Source organism: Amborella trichopoda, chromosome 1 (genome assembly GCF_054954075.1).
Source record: "Amborella trichopoda isolate Santa Cruz 75 chromosome 1, AtrichopodaSantaCruz75HAP2 v2.0, whole genome shotgun sequence".
Lineage (NCBI taxonomy): Eukaryota > Viridiplantae > Streptophyta > Magnoliopsida > Amborellales > Amborellaceae > Amborella > Amborella trichopoda.
The window spans coordinates 39027384-39046297 of record NC_142336.1 but is presented as its reverse complement, the minus strand read 5'-3'; the positions used below and the strand labels follow the sequence as shown (position 1 = coordinate 39046297).

At 36.3% G+C, this 18914-nt stretch overlaps 1 protein-coding gene across 6 annotated transcripts in view; it reads left to right on the top strand.

Annotated features, from left to right (window-relative positions):
* LOC18440321 (U6 snRNA phosphodiesterase-like protein) overlaps window positions 1–11189 on the top strand; it is a 34724-nt gene extending 23535 nt beyond the window's left edge. For all 6 annotated transcript variants that reach the window (XR_016053968.1, XR_016053970.1, XR_016053969.1 and 3 more), the window contains exons 6-7: window positions 7425–7490; window positions 10715–11189. Coding sequence is in view for 3 of the 6 variants with exons in the window: in XM_011627320.3 (XP_011625622.1) it covers window positions 7425–7490; window positions 10715–10918 (270 nt within the window). In the remaining 3 variants the exon portion in view is untranslated. The remainder of the gene's footprint in view (window positions 1–7424; window positions 7491–10714) is intronic.
* Window positions 11190–18914: the final 7725 nt, after the last annotated feature.

Below are 18914 nucleotides of genomic sequence, written 5' to 3'. Positions count from 1 at the left end.
ACCCTCTTGATTTCATCTTGACCTTTTCTTCCCTTTGATTTATTTTAGAGATTTCTCGTTTAGCGTTTGATTGATTTCCTCATAAAATTGCAGAGAAACAATGGCGTATTCTGATAGAGCTCATCATCATCGTCAGAACCTTTTCCCACTTAATTGCGGTTGGCTACATGAATCTTAGTCTGCCATACTGCTCTATTAAGGGGCCATAGCCTTAGTGAGGCCATAAGTTCCCATATCTTTTCTTACTACTTCCAACCATGTCCTTTTGCGCCTACCCCTTGCCTTTTTTGAGCTTTCCACTTAACCTAACTCGTACCTCCTAACATTTGCTGTCCTGGGTCTGTGCTTCAGATGGCCAGCTCATCTAAGTCTACTTTCTCTCATCTTATCGCCTATTGGTGCCGCACTTATGTTCTTCCAAATCTATTCATTTCGAATTTTATCTCTTCTTGTCTTGCTACTCATCTATCTCAACATCTTCTTTTTAGCTACACTCATTCTATGGATATATTGTTTCTTGACCGCCCAACATTCTGCCCTATAAAGCAAAGCTGGTCTCACAACTTTCATATAGAACTTTCCCTTCAGTTTCATTGATATGCGGTGATTACATAAAACTCCGATTGCACATTTCCACTTCTCCCAAAAGAACTACACATAATAAAATGCAAAAAGAGGCTTACATGACTACTCAAAGAACACAACATGCGAGAGAGAGAGAGAGCAACATGAAGAGGCAGAGGAGGTCTCTTCCGTAGACTCTTTGACGTATTTGGTTTGACAAGGCTTTGCTGTGGGGTGGGGAGGGTATGTGTGTGTGAGAGAGAGAGAGAGAAAGAGAGAGAGAACAGAATTCATAAAGAGGTAAAAGGGGGGGGGGCAGATTTCTATGGCGTGTGCCCTTATAGTACTCTCCGAGTTGTACAGGTGCCTAGACCTTGAGTATGATTGCCACTACTCTCCGTGGCAGGGTGCTGAGACCGGGTAACTTGGACTCTAAGTGGACTTGGCCAAGTTTTGAACTTTGCAAAATCTGGAGGGTGTGTGCGCTTCATTGGGGAGAAATCGCAAAAATTATGAAACGTAATTCGAGTGAAATAAAATGACCATTGCTGCCCTTAAAGTTCCAAGTTTCTTTTTGGTAGTTTATTTCTGTCAAAATATCTCTTTATAAATATTACATGTGGGTGGGTGAGAGAAGTATGAATGCCCAAAAGATATATATATATATATATATATATATATATGTGGAAAAGATATTGTGCGCCCAGGTGCGTACTGCTACAGTAAACGCCCACAGCTCAGATTGAATTTGGGCCAATTTGACGATTATGGATGTCCGATAGTATTTGAATTTTGATTTTTTTTCTACAAATCCAAATCATTCAAAATTTTAGGCGTGTGTTTTTAAAAGATAGGCGAATCTATTAAAAATATCAATTTTTTTTTTACATGAAATAAATTGATCAAAATACCCCTGAAAAGCTTTGGGAAGTATTGTAGTCAATTTTGTTTTCGCGAATTATTTTTTTTTATATTTTTATTAGGTGCGTCTTGATGAGAAGAAGACACGTTTAAAATTTCAAGTGATTTGGATATGTAGAAAAAAAAAATGAAAATTCAAACACTATTGAACATCCGTGAGCGTCATAATGGCCATAGAATGGCCCAGATTCAATCTGGGCCATTTGCATATGGGCGTACAACCCTGACTCCCATATATATATATATATATATATATATTGTCATAATTATTTAAAACCATTTAATGGGAAATCTGACAGTTTGGATGTGTCACAAAGTTAAAAAAAAAATTTGTTTGAACTTTGAGCTTAGTCAATGAAATAAATGCAGCCACCCAATTTTACATCCAATGGTCATACTTAACTGTGATTACTTTATACCAAAGATAAATAGTCTCATTGTATACTTTTTCACACACACACACACACACACACACACACACACACACACATATATATATAGGATGTTATCTAGGGGGACTTGTCCTTTTATATACTAATGCCCAACCTATTTCGACCGACCTACACTATGATATATTACTATTAATTTCTTTTTGGATGAGGAAAACGCAATATATATATATATATATATATATATATATAGTGGATTCACTCAGCCCACGGGCTGACTGCTACAGTGTTAGCTACTGGCCCAGATTCAATTTGATCTGATCTGACGGTTACAATCTCATTGCGAACTTGAATTTTCATTGTTTTTCTACAAATCCAAATCACTTTAGATTTTAGGAGTTCATTCTTATCATCAATGCGCACCTAATAAAAATATAAAAAAAATAATTTGCAAAATATAAATTGACCAAAATACCCTCGAAATGTTTAGGGGGTATTTTGGTCAATTTATATTTTACGGATTTTTTTTAATATATTTTATTAGATTCTTCTATTTCTGAAGAATAGACACTCCAAATTTCAAGTGATTTGGATTTGTAGAAAAAAAATGAAAATTCAAACACGAAATGAGGTCTTGACCATCAGATCGGCCCAGATTTAATCTGGGCCATTGGCTAACACTATAGCTATCAGCCTTGGGCTGACAGTGTACATATATATATGGGAAAGTTTATTTAAGGTTGCAATCTTAAAATGTAGAATCACAGATGCACCTAAAAAATCTATCGGAAATATTGTTTTAATGTTGAAAAACCCTCTAATCGATCGTCTCGATATCGAGATGTATGAATATGAAATTTTTTTTTTTTGAGTCTCATAAATAATGCATCTTGCAACACATTATCTAGACCGTCTATTTTGAAAATTTTGATATATTAATAGATCTACTTGATTTTAACCATTTTTAGAATTTAAGATTTTATAATTAGATATGAAAATAGATTTAAAGACAATCCTAATAATTTTTTACAACAAAATTACATGTGATGATAAAATTTTGAGGTGCACCTTAATTGGATTGTTTAAGGTTGCAACCTTATAGAAACCGCACCCTATATATATAGACAAACCTTACAGTAGCTGGGCAGCTATAATGAATAGTAATATAAGTGGAATGAGAGCCGTCAGATCTTCATCATGTGGTTCAGAATGCATATCACTATATGAATTTTAATAGTTTTCTAGAAATAGGATCATAATGAAATTTTAGAAGCATGTACTAAAAAATAGGGCGCACAATTAAAAAATATATAAAAAATATTTCTCAAAATATAAAATGATTGAAATACCCCTGAAAAATGATGGGGGTAAGTAAATTATTGAAAGTAATTTTTTTATATTTTTATATGGTGCACAATAGTGTTAGGTATATACACCCAAAATTTCATCTTAATTAGATATGTAGAAAAAAAATTAAAATTCATATGATGATATGCATTCTGAACCACATGATGAAGATCTGACGGTTGGGATTCCACCTATATTACTATTCATTATAGCTGCCTAGCTATTGTTAGTTTTTTCTATATATATATATATAAGAATATCAGCACATGCTTTGTACCATCCAATCAAGATTAGACAGTTGAGATCAATAGCGCGTTAGGTAACTATTATGTGGACGATTTTGTCATTTTGATGATATTGGGCCATCTTATTCTTTTTTCCAAAATCAATTTAAAATGGAATTGGAAGGTGCGTGCTCCTCCTTGGGATGCATTTGTAAAAATGTACAAAATAATTTGAATGAACTAAAATGACCAAAATACCCTCAAATATTTGGGATATTTTGGTCATTTTATTTTTCAAAATAGTTTTTAAATATTTTTTACATGTGCGTGAGTGTGAGAAGTATTAAAGATTTTAGCTCAATTGATGTATAGAAAACATTAAAATTGAAGTACTCAAGCTTGCTTGCATTGCTACTGAGCTATAGTGTTTTTATGTGATCTAGACTGTCCTTTTTGTTGGGCCCAACGTGGATGAGCTATGATTTCAAAACCCATTTATTTTACAAATATCACCCTTTCATCAATGAAACCTTCAATGAACAATTAAGACTGACTAATTTCTAGATTTCCAAGTTTACAAAATCCCATGTTGAACAAAAAATAATTTCCCAGAATTTTTAGACAGTTTAACCGAACACAATATTTTTCCATTACCAGGTACTCAAATTTAGTGCTTCCAGATCTCAGAAATGGAAACTCCTACTTCTTATTCCAACTTCCAATTGCCAAACAACCTATTAAGTTTGGGGAGTCAACCCTCCCACAATCCCTTCCTAACCTTTTTTCTTTGGCTGCCAATGAGGAAACTGCTGTGGCTTTAGCTTATGAAGTGATTAGCGGTCCCTGGTTTGATCTCCTATAGTTACTCAATTATAAGACACCAGAGTTGCTTTCTCTCCTTAGCCTACTGGATATTCTATACATCTCGAGATCGGGTGACACTTGGATGATTTGGTCTTCCTCTCCCTTGGATATCTTTTTGGACTCCTCCTACCTAGTTGTATCTCAATCAAACCAATAGTTGCTGTCCAGACACCGAATTGCAACACTCTAAAGAAGAATATTGCCGGTTGATCAACTCCAACCCCGAGGCCTCCAACTACCTAATTAATGTTCCCTATGTATGGGAGAGGAGTCTGTAGACCATCTTTTTATCCATTGTCCTTTTGCCTACTGCATTTGGGCCTCCATCCTCTGGTCTCAGGTGGGGCCCCAGTATATCCAGCAACGTTTTGCTGCCTCTACTGTCCCCCTCCAGCAGTTGCTGGCCTATTTTATGGAGGGTCGCATTCCTACCGCTGTGTTGGAACATATGGCTCTAAAGGAATAGGAGGATATTCCATGGGAATGTCTCTTCCAGATGGTGTTGAAGACCACATCCTGGCTACTGTAGTTTTTTGGACTAGAAACAAGCCCCATATCAGGGGGTGCTATGTGGTAAACTTCATAGAGTAGCGATCGAATATCATCAGAGCTAGACTAACGATGATCCAAAGGCCTGGTTTATGGCTACTGCTGAAAATAAATAATGTCGAGTTCAATTTTGACGGGTACACTCTCGGAATCCCTGGACTGCCAAGGGTCGGAGGCATCTTTTGTGATCACCAGTCCAACCACTCCTCCCTTTCAAAGGTCCAATTGGGACATCAAACTCTACTGTTGTTGAGTTTCAGGCCTTCTAGCAGGTGATAACTTTTCAATCCTAATTTTCCTAGCGCTTTCAGTGCTGGGGGGGGACTCCAAAAGCATAATCCGATGTGTATAGAAAGCCTCTTCCTCTCCATGGAACTTGGAGCCAATCTCTCGGTAGATACGAGACTTCACATGCTTGTTCACGATCTTGTATAGGTATGCGTGTGTAGAAGCAAACTCAAGCATGGACGCTCTTGCAAAAGAACGAACATCAGATCACAATTTTGTAAATATTGAACCATTATAGCCCTGGGTGGTACGATTTTGTGATCTGCCTCATTTTTTTACATACAGCCCCTCCCCTTTCTTTTTGGAGGTAAAAATTCCATACATACTATTTATACTCAATTTTTTTTTTTGAAAAGTTGTTGGGAGCGGGAGCGGGAGCAGGAGCAAGAGCAAGAATGGGAACAAGAGCAGGATGCCACCTCGGACATGGCCTCAAGATAATGTCGTGGCATTCCGTCATGGCCTTTCAACTGCCTAGATAGCCGCAAGACACCACTTAGGCCACCTAGGCACCCTGCTTAGGCCTTGTCAGTATCTGGGAACCATGGCCCTAGGCGGGCGCCTTACGTCTCAGCTGAGAAGTATGCCTTTGCCACCCCTTGCCCCGGGCCAGAGATTGCCTTTCTCGATCTTCTAAGGGGACAAAAATTTAGGGGAGGAGGGGATTATTCTAACCCCCCAAGAAAACTTTGAGGGTTCTTCAAACCTAGGATATAAATAAAAATAAAAATTTGTGGTTCCTGAAGTTCTTTTGAGTTTTAAAAAAACAACAAGTTTCAGAAATCATCTCAAATCTAACTTTTTTTTTTTTAATTGGATTCATTGTGAACCATCAAGAGAGCTTATAATAGGATATTTTGGTAATGCTCCCAACATGGAGCAATGGGAGTGCATATTCAGCCATGATGAATTGGTATTTGAATTTTGGATATATTATTGCTATTATATTTTACTCTTTGGGGTTGTTAGTTAACTTTAGTCTTACATTTACTGATTTATTACAATTGTGGAATGTGATCAATGATTCCAATATGTTTCAGGTGCTTATATATACTTGTAGACACACGCACACATGTGCATGCGCATACACACACGCGCACACGCATGCACATACACATACACACGCACACGCACACGCACACGCACACGCACACGCACACGCACATGCACACGCACATGCACACGCACACATATAGAGACCATGTCTGGGGATCCTCGGCTGGCTCCTGGTGCCTAGGCTGCTGAACATACCCCCTCCCCACCACCACAAAAAAGGAAAAGAAAAAAACAAACCTAAAAAAAAAAAGACAAGCCCCACCCCAGTAGGAGGGCCACGTCTAGCATTTCCTTGAACATTGCTAAACATATATCTATTGTCTATGGATCACGATCACAAGTTAGATCCCACTCTAAGTAGGATCAAGAACCGCGTTAAATGGATTAAAATCCCTTATAATTTGGAGCGAGAGCTCGCTCCAGAGTGTGGAACCATGTTCCCACTTCAGGACTGTCCCCTAGAAAAGGCACTGGCATAACTATGAGCCTATGTTGTTCTAAGTGCTTAGCATGTGGGTTCTTATTTCCTCATGAGTGGGGCACATGCACGAGGGAGTAGGTCAATAGAAGGAATCCTTTTCTCCCAGGCTTGGAGCTTTTTGTAGCATGCCACCACTGTAAGTGTTCCTATGACAAAAATACTCGATCACTACTTGCTAAACCCTTGGAGAATGCTTGTAAGGATTAAGGAAGCCTTTTAGGGAGAGTGGTTTGTGATTTATTGGCCTTGAATATGAGAACTAGCTGAACTTGTAGTTCCCAAAAATTGTGCAGAACACGTGCAGAACGAATCTCACGAGATAATTACCTGAAAATTCCTCAAGAAATCTTTGACATAGCCTAAGAGACTACAAACCTTGCCAGAGATGATATGGATGTGCTTATGTAGTCATCATTGTTTGGTGATTTGGCAGATTTTTAAAATTTGGGATATGGAGACAGCATCCATTATACGTGCATTTGATCTAAGGGTCCATGAGAGCTACTGCTTTTTTTTTCTGGGATAAGACTTAGTGTTTAGTTGACTTCTTTGGCCTTCATTTTTATGCTACTCCAACTATGGTTCAAACAGTGATCCTCGTTTTTCTATTGTATGCTTGTATACACTTGAAGCACCTCCACGATAGCTATCTTAATCGAATAACGTGATTCTACTTTAGTCCTCTGTCAGCCTTTTTATGTACATTACGTCCAGATTGACTTCATTGTTTTGTGCTCGCAGATAACTAGGCAGATCAACCTCGTCAATGAAGTATATAGGTTGCATAATCTCCCAGAGTTTTACAAGGTATGAATTTCATAAGATGTATACTTTTCCATATTTCTGAAAAATCTACTGGGCGTGCTCTCTTTCTTAGATGGTTTGATGCTTTGCAAAATGCATTCTTAGGATATTCCTACGATAGTATGAATTGCTTGTAAAGGATGCAACTTCTTTAGCACAATGTTGGGTTTGCGTGCATTTTTAATTGTTGCTTTTGGCAGGATGAAGGCACTTTAGTAGCTCCATGTATTTTGTTTGGAAAAACAAATCACACTTTAAGAATAATTAAATCAATTGTCTAGAAATGCATTACTTATCAAAATAGAAATTGTCAACGAGTGTATCCTAAAAGAATCAATTCATAGATTTCCCATATTATGCCAAAAGTGTGTATCTTTTTTACTTTTAACTGGTTAAGATCTTAGATAAATAAAATTATCATTATACATTGCCGATATCCCCAAGACATATACCAGATAAATGGGGAGTAGCAGTAAACCACAAACTGTGGCACTCCCTTTTTTTGGAAAAGTACACTCACAAAATGGTACATAGAGAATTACTTACAGGACTACAACTTCAAATTGTAGGATCTAAATCTAAATTTAGGAAAGCTGAGAGTAGTTTTTAAATACGAAACTAAGAAAAGGGTAAGGAAGGTTATCCATTTTGCAAGCAAAAGAAAGATATCTTGAACCTTCCCACCCAATAGCTTAAATATTATGCTGAATACATGATTCTCATGATGGATATGGCTGATATCACTGTAAATCCCAGATGAAGGGATCACTTTATATCCCTGACTGACCAGCAAGGTGCAACTTCTCCATGTAACTGTTGATATGCATTGAATTATTTCTACAACCAGTTTGGAATTACTCTCTATCCAACCCATTTGAAAGCTAATAAATCTTACAAAAAAATGTGCCTTTGACCTTAAATTTGATTTCATTTTTGAGAGTAGTGGCTTATGTTAATGAAATGCCAAATGATTTCCTCAGAGTACATATGTCTCCTACAGAGTAGATGCCATAGCTCTTAATCCAACCTTGTCATTTTTCACAAACCCATCTAGCAGGGGAGGCCAAGCCATGGGAACGATAGTATTTGGTACGTTTCATCATCACCTGGCATATAACCCTCATTCATAGCAATATGGACTCTCTAAGCAAGCTAATAATGATAGATTGGGCATTTTAGCCCACAGTGGGACATTGGTCTTGCATATTGTATACGTGGCTGAGGTACTTTTAATGTAATTGGTAAATGACGAATTGAGTGTCTCATGGTGCCACTCTTTTGTTTGCATGGGTCCTGTTAGTGAGTGTGGGTGGCAATATATGAAAAGCGGCTCAGACAAATATTCATGCATAATTTCAAAAGCGGTGCAGTCAAATAAAGCCTGATGGATCATCTTAAATCCTTGATTACCTGATAGAACTCACACCATCTGGGCCAACTTCTCCCATATTCTGTAGAGTGCTTCCATGGTGTACTTCAAGTCCCTGGGAAGGTGTGGTTCGCTTTTCATCATGTTTTATCATATGATAGGGCTTTCTTGATTGATTGTACATTCACATTACTTTGACAATTTTCACCGGAAGAAGTTAAGAATGCATCATCTCATACAGATGGTTCTTTGGAGAGTGATGAGTGCTCTAATCAGTAGATGGGAGTAGGCTTTGGTGATTCTATCATCATCTATGGATTTATGCCTTCTTGCAAGGCATGCCACTCTTTTTCAGATACTGGGATTTCAGATACTGGGATTATGAAAGACCAACTGTCTTTGCAGCTTCCATCAGAGATCTAAAAAAGTTTATCACCTATGGAAAGACTTCGAATATTAGCTCTCCAATTGTTTATGCTGAACTATGCAAGACCCCTTTGTCATCCATATCATCATACATTTTTGTTCCTGAGAGCATATGATTTGGCATGGGTTGTCTTTCAGATATTCAATCTTACCGAGGTAACTAAAAAATTGTCACAGCTAATGGTAGTCTACTTTGTAAAATTGCATGTGTGTATGTTAATGCACATGCAGGTTCACATGCACATGAGGTTCACTAGAGTGTACAGGACGGTCTGAATAGCCTTGAAAGTTTCAGGAAAAGGAACACTTAATATAAAATTACAGGAGCACACTTAATATAAAATGAAAAGAGTTTCATCTGGGAATTATATTCCTAATGAGGTTACTTTTCTCAGTTTTAGTTCACTTGTGTTGATAAAAAATAACTAATGAAAACTAAAAACTAATCGAGAAGTAAGTCGGCACATTTAGATGTTATATCATGTGTTGCTTGAAGAGTTAGCTACTTTCCACTAAAACCTCGATTATATGAATTCTGTTCGAGCATAGCAGCATCCAGATGGGTAATTCACCATCATGTGATTTTGCTTGAGCTTAGCAGCATCCAAATACTTTCCCATCATTTGTGGAAATTAGTGACTCAAAATTCAGTGACTCCAATTGGCTGGGTCTCATCAGATCAGGAACCCTACTTTGTTATTCTTTCAGATGCTCTGACCAACGTGGACTGTTGACTCGGGCTCTGGACCTGGGGGCGAGTCCTGACCCTAGTTCAAGTTTTAAATTACTTCTAAAAATCAATTGGTATTGACCGCCCTTCGTCAGCTTGAAATCATATAGTATTTTCCAGTTATCTTCGTCTTCTTTTGATTGATAATGCATTGGATTGGTGTTGGCATTCGGGTTCAGCTTAGGGGTTAGGGGGCAGGAGTCAGAACTAATTTTTAATGTCTGACATCCAGTTGACTTACCAAAGGTGTTGATTCTTCTTGAAACACAAGGTTTATGACTCTGAATTCTAAACTATGCTTACAAGTTTTGTATCCTAAATTACAGTGCCTTTAGGAAAACTTTTACAACCGTTTCTGTGGCTGAATGCATGACCTAGCTTTGGTGATCAATGTTAGGTGGTTTGGGATGAACAGTCCCATGCCCTGATATAAAAGATTGAAAATAACCGGCATTTTACATTCTATCCATTGTCGAGATTAGATGCTGCTGCTAACCCAGTATGCCCAATAGCGAATACCTTCCCTAATGAAGCTTTGAGGAAGACCAGATTGATCAATCAAGGTTATAGAATGACACTTAAATTTCATAGCTCTTTTTTTTTTTGAGAAGGTTAAATTTTCATAGCTCTTATGTCGCGGGTTCTGTAAATTGCTTATGTTCTATTGAGAAGGTTAAATGGCTTATGTTCTATTGGTTGCAGAATCCAAGGCCCCATATTTCATTGGTTTGGGCATTGGGTGATGCTAGCGATTCACTGAAGCAGGCTGCTGATGAACTAAACCGGTCAAGGGCACAACTAGGCTCATCACAGAGAAGCATTTGGACATCCACATTTAATGGTATTGTGTGTAAAATAGGTAAATGGTCATATAAAGTCTGTAAATTTCCAGTGCAGAAAAGTTAATCGTTTTTGGAGAATATGAACACTACCTTGTGCAGATGTGTTCTTCTGGGTAGATTGGTGTGGGATTCGTACCTGGCCCACAGTGTAGTGTTGCGACCTGAAAAACATAACCACTTGTCCTCGGATCCCAAGTTGTGCAGATGATATTTATTGGGAATTAAACTTTTCTGACAGTGCCAATGGTTTGATCCTTTCTGTAGTTCTGTTACGAGTGTTCTTATCTGTGAACTAGTTGATCAATAGTGTGACAAAAGTTGCAGTTTATTTGTAATTTTGTACTTTCCTGGAAACTCTCTCTCTCTCTCCACATCATGGTTGGCTTATGAGCATGGGCTACATCTCTTCAGGGTGTTCACATCATGTTTTTTTTCTTTTTGGCTGTCTACCACGGGAATTTCCAAGCTGCTGGAATTGAACATGATAATCAATGGAGCCAGTGCCCAAATTCACTTCATTTCAGTGAAAGTTTACTGTTTTATCTATTCAAAATCGTTTGTGATTTACCAAACTTGCGAAAGACAAAATGTTTAGAAGTAGTGAAGCCATGCTACACCTCTACCTTTACGACGGTAATAGAGATGGGCTGCTTTTCTGTTCAGGTCTACCTTTCTCATCTGAAGTTTACTGTTTTATCTATTCAAAATCGTTTGTGATTTACCAAACTTGCGAAAGACAAAATGTTTAGAAGTAGTGAAGCCATGCTACACCTCTACCTTTATGACGGTAATAGAGATGGGCTGCTTTTCTGTTCAGGTCTACCTTTGTCATCTGAAGTTTACTGTTTTATCTATTCAAAATCGTTTGTGATTTACCAAACTTGCGAAAGACAAAATGTTTAGAAGTAGTGAAGCCATGCTACACTTCTACCTTTATGACGGTAATAGAGATGGGATGCTTTTCTGTTCAGGTCTACCTTTGTCATCTGAAGCTGCTCTTTGGGATGGATGGTGGACATGATAGGTAGCATACTTAAGGAATACTAATGTATCACACTATTAGTATAGAAGCCCTAAATAATATTTCTCTAGGGCACTATAAGTAAAGTACTGGGAAAATTGCGTGATCCCCCTTACAAGATGCTCCACATACTGTCATGTTGATAAGGTCGTCACACCTGATTCCCTAACACTCTTTCTTTTGTCAGCAACTTAGTGTGGTTATCTCCATTTTTTCCCTAATTATAGAATGACGGAAAAAAGTTGAAAAACATTATTTAGAAAACCGTTGTGTACCTCTTACCTCTTCTCTTTCCCTTTTTTCTCTCTCTAAACCACTTGGTCTCCTTGGCCCAACCCAAGCTCTGTTCTTCCTTGCTTTCCAATTGCAACGGTCCTCTTTATCCCCCATGATTTTTGCTTCCACTCAACTACTTTCTCCTTTCTTGACTACGAGCAACCCCTCATTCTTCTCATCAGTATTGCCCCAGTGCCCCTGCAAATTTGTGGTTCTTTTACTGAAGAAAATTGGGAAGAGGAAGAGAAAGGGTGAAACTTAAGTATTTGATGATAAGAATAAATGAGGTGAACTATGACAGCTTAATGCTGTTTTCTATGATCATGGAATACGTGCAAGTTTACAGACCATGCGCTGGCTCCTTGCTTTCTGCAATTTGTTTTGTTGGTGTTTTTTATCTTGAATTTGTTTACCTTTTGGTGGAGTTTTCATATGTTTTGGTGTTCTTTGTATTAAGGGGCTGGGTATAGATAAATGGGTAATGGGCGTTATAGCTTTGATGTGTTCTCTGATAATTTTTGTTGTGCAATTGCATTTATGGTTGAAATTTGATATGTTTTGGTCAAAATTTAATACGGTTTGATGTTTGCATGGTGAGACTCATTGTTTTGTTTTGCGGGCATTGCTTCTTAGTATCGACTGATATTAACCAGTCACTAATATTTGAACCAATTAGAAAATCAGGTTCTTAGGAGTTATTTTCTATGATCTAACAGCCTTAGAGTCCAAGGTCAAATGTTTTCTAGGAAATGTAGATTTTGATGTGGCAAATTTTGTAGCAATTTTTTGTTTGCCCCAAAATTTCTATGAGGTGGATGAACTAGTTGGCCATTTGCAAAGTGTGAAGAAACTGACAGCTTGCCCAATGCTTGGAGCAATATTTTCAGGCAATGATGGATTGTGTATATGTTGGGTCATGGAGAGAGCTAATGGTTTAGAGAGAAACACAAGGGATAGGAAAAAGGGAGTGGTACGTGGGGAAATTTTTTTTTCTAATTGAAAATTCCTTTTTTATTTTTGCCTTTACTTATTAATGAGGGGCATAATGATCATATTTATAGTGAATTTAAGCTGGGAAGGTTGTTCATAACAAAAACAGAAAAAGGTGTTTGGGTATCAAGTGTGACCTTCTCATGACTTCTTGCAGTAGTATTACAAGTCATGAGAGACAGATTACGAGCGGCTAACGAGGAAGAGGTGAAGAAGAAGGCTAAGCAGGACAAGGGGCTCTTTTTAGTTTCTGCAAGTGTGGGAAGAGGTGACGGGAATGGGAAAGAAAATGTGTTCGAAAAAGAAGAGGGGACTGCTAACCAAACTCAAGCCAGGGTTGCCACCAGGAGACTTCAGAAGCCGGCAGGAGGTGTGGTTATTTGAACTGCTTCTAACGCCATTACTAGGGAGGATTCCTCAAGTTCAAGCTTGAGCTTTGTGTCTGCCAGTCTGCCTTTGATCACCATATATGGATTGTCTTCGCTTGTCCATGAAGATAGTTAGTTGGAATGTTTGTGGTTAGGGGGAGTTGTAGCTCTTACTTAAAAATTTCAAGCCAAATGTAGTGATGCTCCAAGAAACAAAGCTTCCCAGCCTTTCTATAAGAGACATCGTGCCCCAATTATTGGACTGGAATGTGGTTGGAAGCTCTCAATCCCCCATAAAGTCCAGGCCTTTATTTGACTCCTAGAAAATCTTAGAAAGAGGGAAACATTTACATTATGGATAAAGCAGATGAAGAGAAGAACGACCATCTCTTCTTGCTTTTCCAATCATTTATGAACTTTGGTTTAAAATTTTCAACTTGGCCAACATTCAATGGGTTGCTCCCTCCAGCATTGGACTCTCTCCTCTAGTGCCTTCATCCCTGATGACGACACGACAGAGCTCTCTTGTGGAATGGTGGAAGGACTGCAGTAACAAAGCGTTTGAAGGAAAATCTTGATCTTATGCTCACAATAGAAGTTGAATGGGATGCTAATACCAGTTTTTCTGCTCGTGAATGATCTTATTTTCAATTCATCTTTGGTCATCTAGCTCCAAAGAATATATTTTTTAGAAGCCAAGTTGGTCCCCTCCTGTCGGAAAAATTAAATTGAACTGTTACGAGAAGCTCTTTGGGCAACCCAGGACAAGTAGGGACGGCCCCTTGCAACCCTGCTCAGCTAAGGAGCTCTTTGGGCAACCCAGGACAAGTTGGGACGGCCCCTTACAACCCTGTTCAGCTAATGAGGCTCAGGCTTCGAAGGTTATTCCCAGTGCATCATTGTGGATTACCATCCACATAATGTTATTCTATGGGCTAAAAGAGAGCAACTGATCCGGTGGAGATTGATACCCACCTTTGATATTATTAGAGACATAGTTTCCAACCATCATGTTATATTTTATCATTGTTTGGGAATGTGTAATTTCTATGGCCAAACAGGGAGTTTGACTCCCTTCTCTTTCTATATCCATACTTGATTTATAATTTGTTGAGATGTGTCTAATGCAACAGTTCCAATACCATTGAAAAAGAAGAAAAAAACCAAGAAAGAGGTCATAATCATTTGTAGTCATTGGGTGAGAAATTCAACAGATTGACGTGTGTCGCAATATTTAAGAAAATTTATTTTTTATTGTGTTCAATCAATAATACATCCTTAACCAATCAATTTCACATCTAATGATCGATAAGATTGTGACATTCTTGTACTAAAAGCAAATGGTCTCATTGTATATATTTAATTAATTTTTATATAATTATGTATATAAAAATGTATTTTGTATATAGATAAATTATAATATTGTATTTCTTGATTGTTAATGTGGAAAAAAGTGATTACTATATATTATAGATTTAGGTCTAGGTATTTGTTGTCATTGATTGAAATACATGGAAGTATCGTATTAAGTCAAGTGCTAATGTAGTTATAAAATTTTCCTCGTGTACCTCTTGGGATGACATGTAGTATTTTAGACATCATTGGCACTTTATTCCATGTAATTAAAACTTGAAACCAATTTCAAGTATATGAGTCGCAGATTATAGTCAATGAACTTAAATATTGTGGAATTCAATTAGATGATTTTTTTTCTAGTAGGCTCCATTGTTCACAAGCTACCCCCATCTTGAAAAGAATATCAAAAGAAAATGTAATATAAGAAAGTGGACCTTGATTTGGTTCAACTTCAAAGGTCTATTCGAATTAAAAAATAGAATATACTTTGAAAAAAGAAAGATGAAACAATGAATTTTTTATAACAAGGCAAACTTCTGTTGAGCAAAAATCAAGTGCTCCATATAACAAGAAGCTTTTATTTCCTAAGGTCCAAATGGTTATTCTTAAGACCCAAAGTCTAATGGCAACAAAAATAAAAGAAAAGCCTCTTGTTATGTAAGTGAAAAATCAAGACACTATTCAAGAGAGTATCGACACCAAAAAGAGCTCAAAAAGCCTAGAGACCAAATGAACATGACCACATATGAACACTTTGTAGTAATGGTTATAGAAGTAAATATGATCAATAAAGTTAATGTATAGTCGGTCAATATCAACGCTACCATTCATGTGTCTATAGAGATATGTTTAAGACTTAAGAACTAGTAGGTGATGCAAATTTGGTTCAACTTAGAACCCAAGCTATGACAAAAATACTTGGAAAGGGCATGGTGGAACTAAAATTTAATTCGGGTAAGCTTCTTACCTTTGAAAATGCATATTTCTTGCCGGATATGAGAAGAAACCTTATTTCAGGATGTATTTTGAACAAGAAGGGTTTTAAAATGATCATTGGGTATGATAAACTCATTTTGACAAAAAATTGTATATTTGTTGGCAAGGGTTACTCTTGTGATGGGATGTTCAAGTTTGATTTAGTTAATAGTACGGTATGTTTAGAGCCGTGGCTCTAAACAATCAAAGTAAAGCACACCTTCAAATAGTATCGAAAAATATGATTCAATATTGAAAATCTTTATGATAGCCTTAAAATATATTTTCATCTTTAATTATTAAATTTTAAAGCTTCAGAAATAGTGTAGATTGAGCAGATCAATGAAAACTTGAAAATCTTGAAAATTGATGATCCAAAAATACATTACAAGATGCACTATTTCCAAAACTTGAAATCCATTTTTTTCTCATGTCCATGCATCTTGATGTCGAAATGACCAATTTGAGGATATTTGGGCATCAAAACAACCTCTTCTAGTGAACGTTTTGAGGTGGGATCTAATTTGATTGTTTAGAACCTGGGCTATATATAAACTTTGTCCTTTAGTTAATGAAATAAATAGTATTATGCTTATATTGTGCTTTTTTTGTAATGTTGGTATGGTAGATTAGGACATGTTGCTTATGCTTCTATTAAATCTTTGGTTAAATTAAGATTGATTTCTAATTGTGATGATTTGTCTAAAGAAAAATGTGAAGTATGTGCACAAGCTAAAATAACTAGAAAACCATTTCCTTCAATACAAAGAAATTGTAAATTGTTAGGACTTATACATAGTGATATATGTGATTTATATAATCTTATAACTAGAGGTGGTAAAATATATTTCATTAATACTTAGACATAAAGATGATGCATTTGAAAGATTTAAAGCTTTCAAAGCAGATGTGGAAAATCAATTTAATAAGAAAATTAAAATCATAAGAAATGATAGGGGTGGTGATTTTAATGAATTTTGTGAAAATAATGGCATTGCTCATCAAGTGACAGTTTCTTATACCCATCAACAAAATGGATTAGCACTAAAGAAAATTAAAACTTTAAAAGAAATGGTGAATGCAATATTGATTTCTTCATCTTGACCTTTGAATTTATAGGGTGAGGCCTTGTTGTCTACATGTTTTATTTTAAATTGAATTCCATATAAAAAGAGTGATAAGACCCTTTATGAGCTTTGGTTTAATAGAAAGCCTTATTTAAACTTTTTTAAAGTATGGGGTTGCCTTGCATATGTTATATTTTCAGATCCTAAAAGAAATAAATTAGGTCCTAGAACATCTAAATGTGTGTTTTGGGATATTCACAAAATAGTAAAGTATAGATTTTTGGATCTTCTAACAAAATAATGGAATCTAAAGGTACACAAATTTTTTAATATCTCACTTGTAAAGGTGAATTAGATAAACCAAGTAATATTCAAAATAAAAATAATAATTAAAATGACCAAAATGTTGACGAAGAACGTGTAAAAAATAATGATGATGAGAAAATTGAACCAAAAAGAAGTAAAAAAATTAGAGGTAATCTATCTTACAACTTTGGACATGATTTTTTCATTTATCTAGTTGAGGCCAATCAAAATAAAATATTAAATTCAATATCTATAGTCTCAAATGTGGAGGAAGATTGAACATCACTAAGTGAAGCCTTGGAATCTCAAGATGTAATTTTTTGGACAGAAGCTATAAATAGTAAAATGGATTCCATAATGGTAAATAAAACTTGGAAATTAGTAGATCTTCCACCTAGTTCTAAACCCATAGGTTGTATATGAATATTTAAAGGGAAAAGAAATTTTTATGGTTCTATTAATAAATATAAAGCAAGATTAGTAGCCAAAGGATTTAAACAAAAAGAATGCATCGATTATTTTGGTACATATACACCTGTGGCAAGAATTGCTACCATTAGATTGCTCTCAACAATTGGCTGTATCAACTGTCTAGTCAAACATCTCGAATTGATATGCTAAGATAATTCGTAGTTTAATGTACGCTATGTACAACACGAGACCTGATATTGCATATGCAGTCGACAAATTTAGTAGATATACAAGTTGCCTAGGTAGAGAGCATTTGGACGCTATATCTCGAGTATTAAGATACTTGAAATGAATTATCAATTATGACACAAAATATGTGTTATCCCAGAGGGTTAAAAGGGTATAGTGATGCTAATGAATCAAAGAAATCCAAGATTCACTATCAATATCTGGATTGATTTTTACACTAACGGGTGGTGCGATATCATGGGGGTCAATAACTATACATGTATTTAATGCTCTACTATGTAGTTCAAAATTATTGCTTTAGACTCTGTCGGTAAAGAGGCACAATGGCTAAAGAACTTATTATATGACATTTCCATATGGCTGAAACCAATACCTACGATAACAATATATTGAGATAATTAAGTTAATATTATGACAGCTTGTAATGATATATATAATGGAAAATCTACACATATTACGAGAATGCATAACTCTATTAAAATGTTAATTGGAGATGAAGTGATTAGTGTAGAATATGTAAAGGTACTTTGGCTGATCCTTTAACAAAAGACTTTGTAAGGAATGACATTAGTAATATGTCAAAAAGAATCGGGCTAGAGTCCATTGAATAATCAGTGGGAACCCAACCTAGTCTTTTGTAACCTTAAAATTCTAAGTTCAATTTGGTAAAAAGCAAAATGTATGTATGATTAGTTTGGTCACTAGACAACAAAATAATATTAGCACCCATTATTAGAAAATTCATATGGTACATAAGTCCAGTGATGACTTGTATGTTAATAGGATGAGTTACACTCTTAATGTTGTCTATGAACTATATATGAGTTGGAGTGTTTTATATACAAGGACACTCTTGATAGACATGCTTATATAAATGTGGAAGTGAAGCCGCTTCCTATGAGATGAGACTCGTCTCTAGAGCACTTATGAAATCGGGATTTAAGTATAAGGCCCAAATTGTGCTGGCAGTTAAAAGACATCAGAGTTGAAATGTTATTTGTGTTATACTACCGGTTTGTTAGATATGCAATCTGGTTCAAA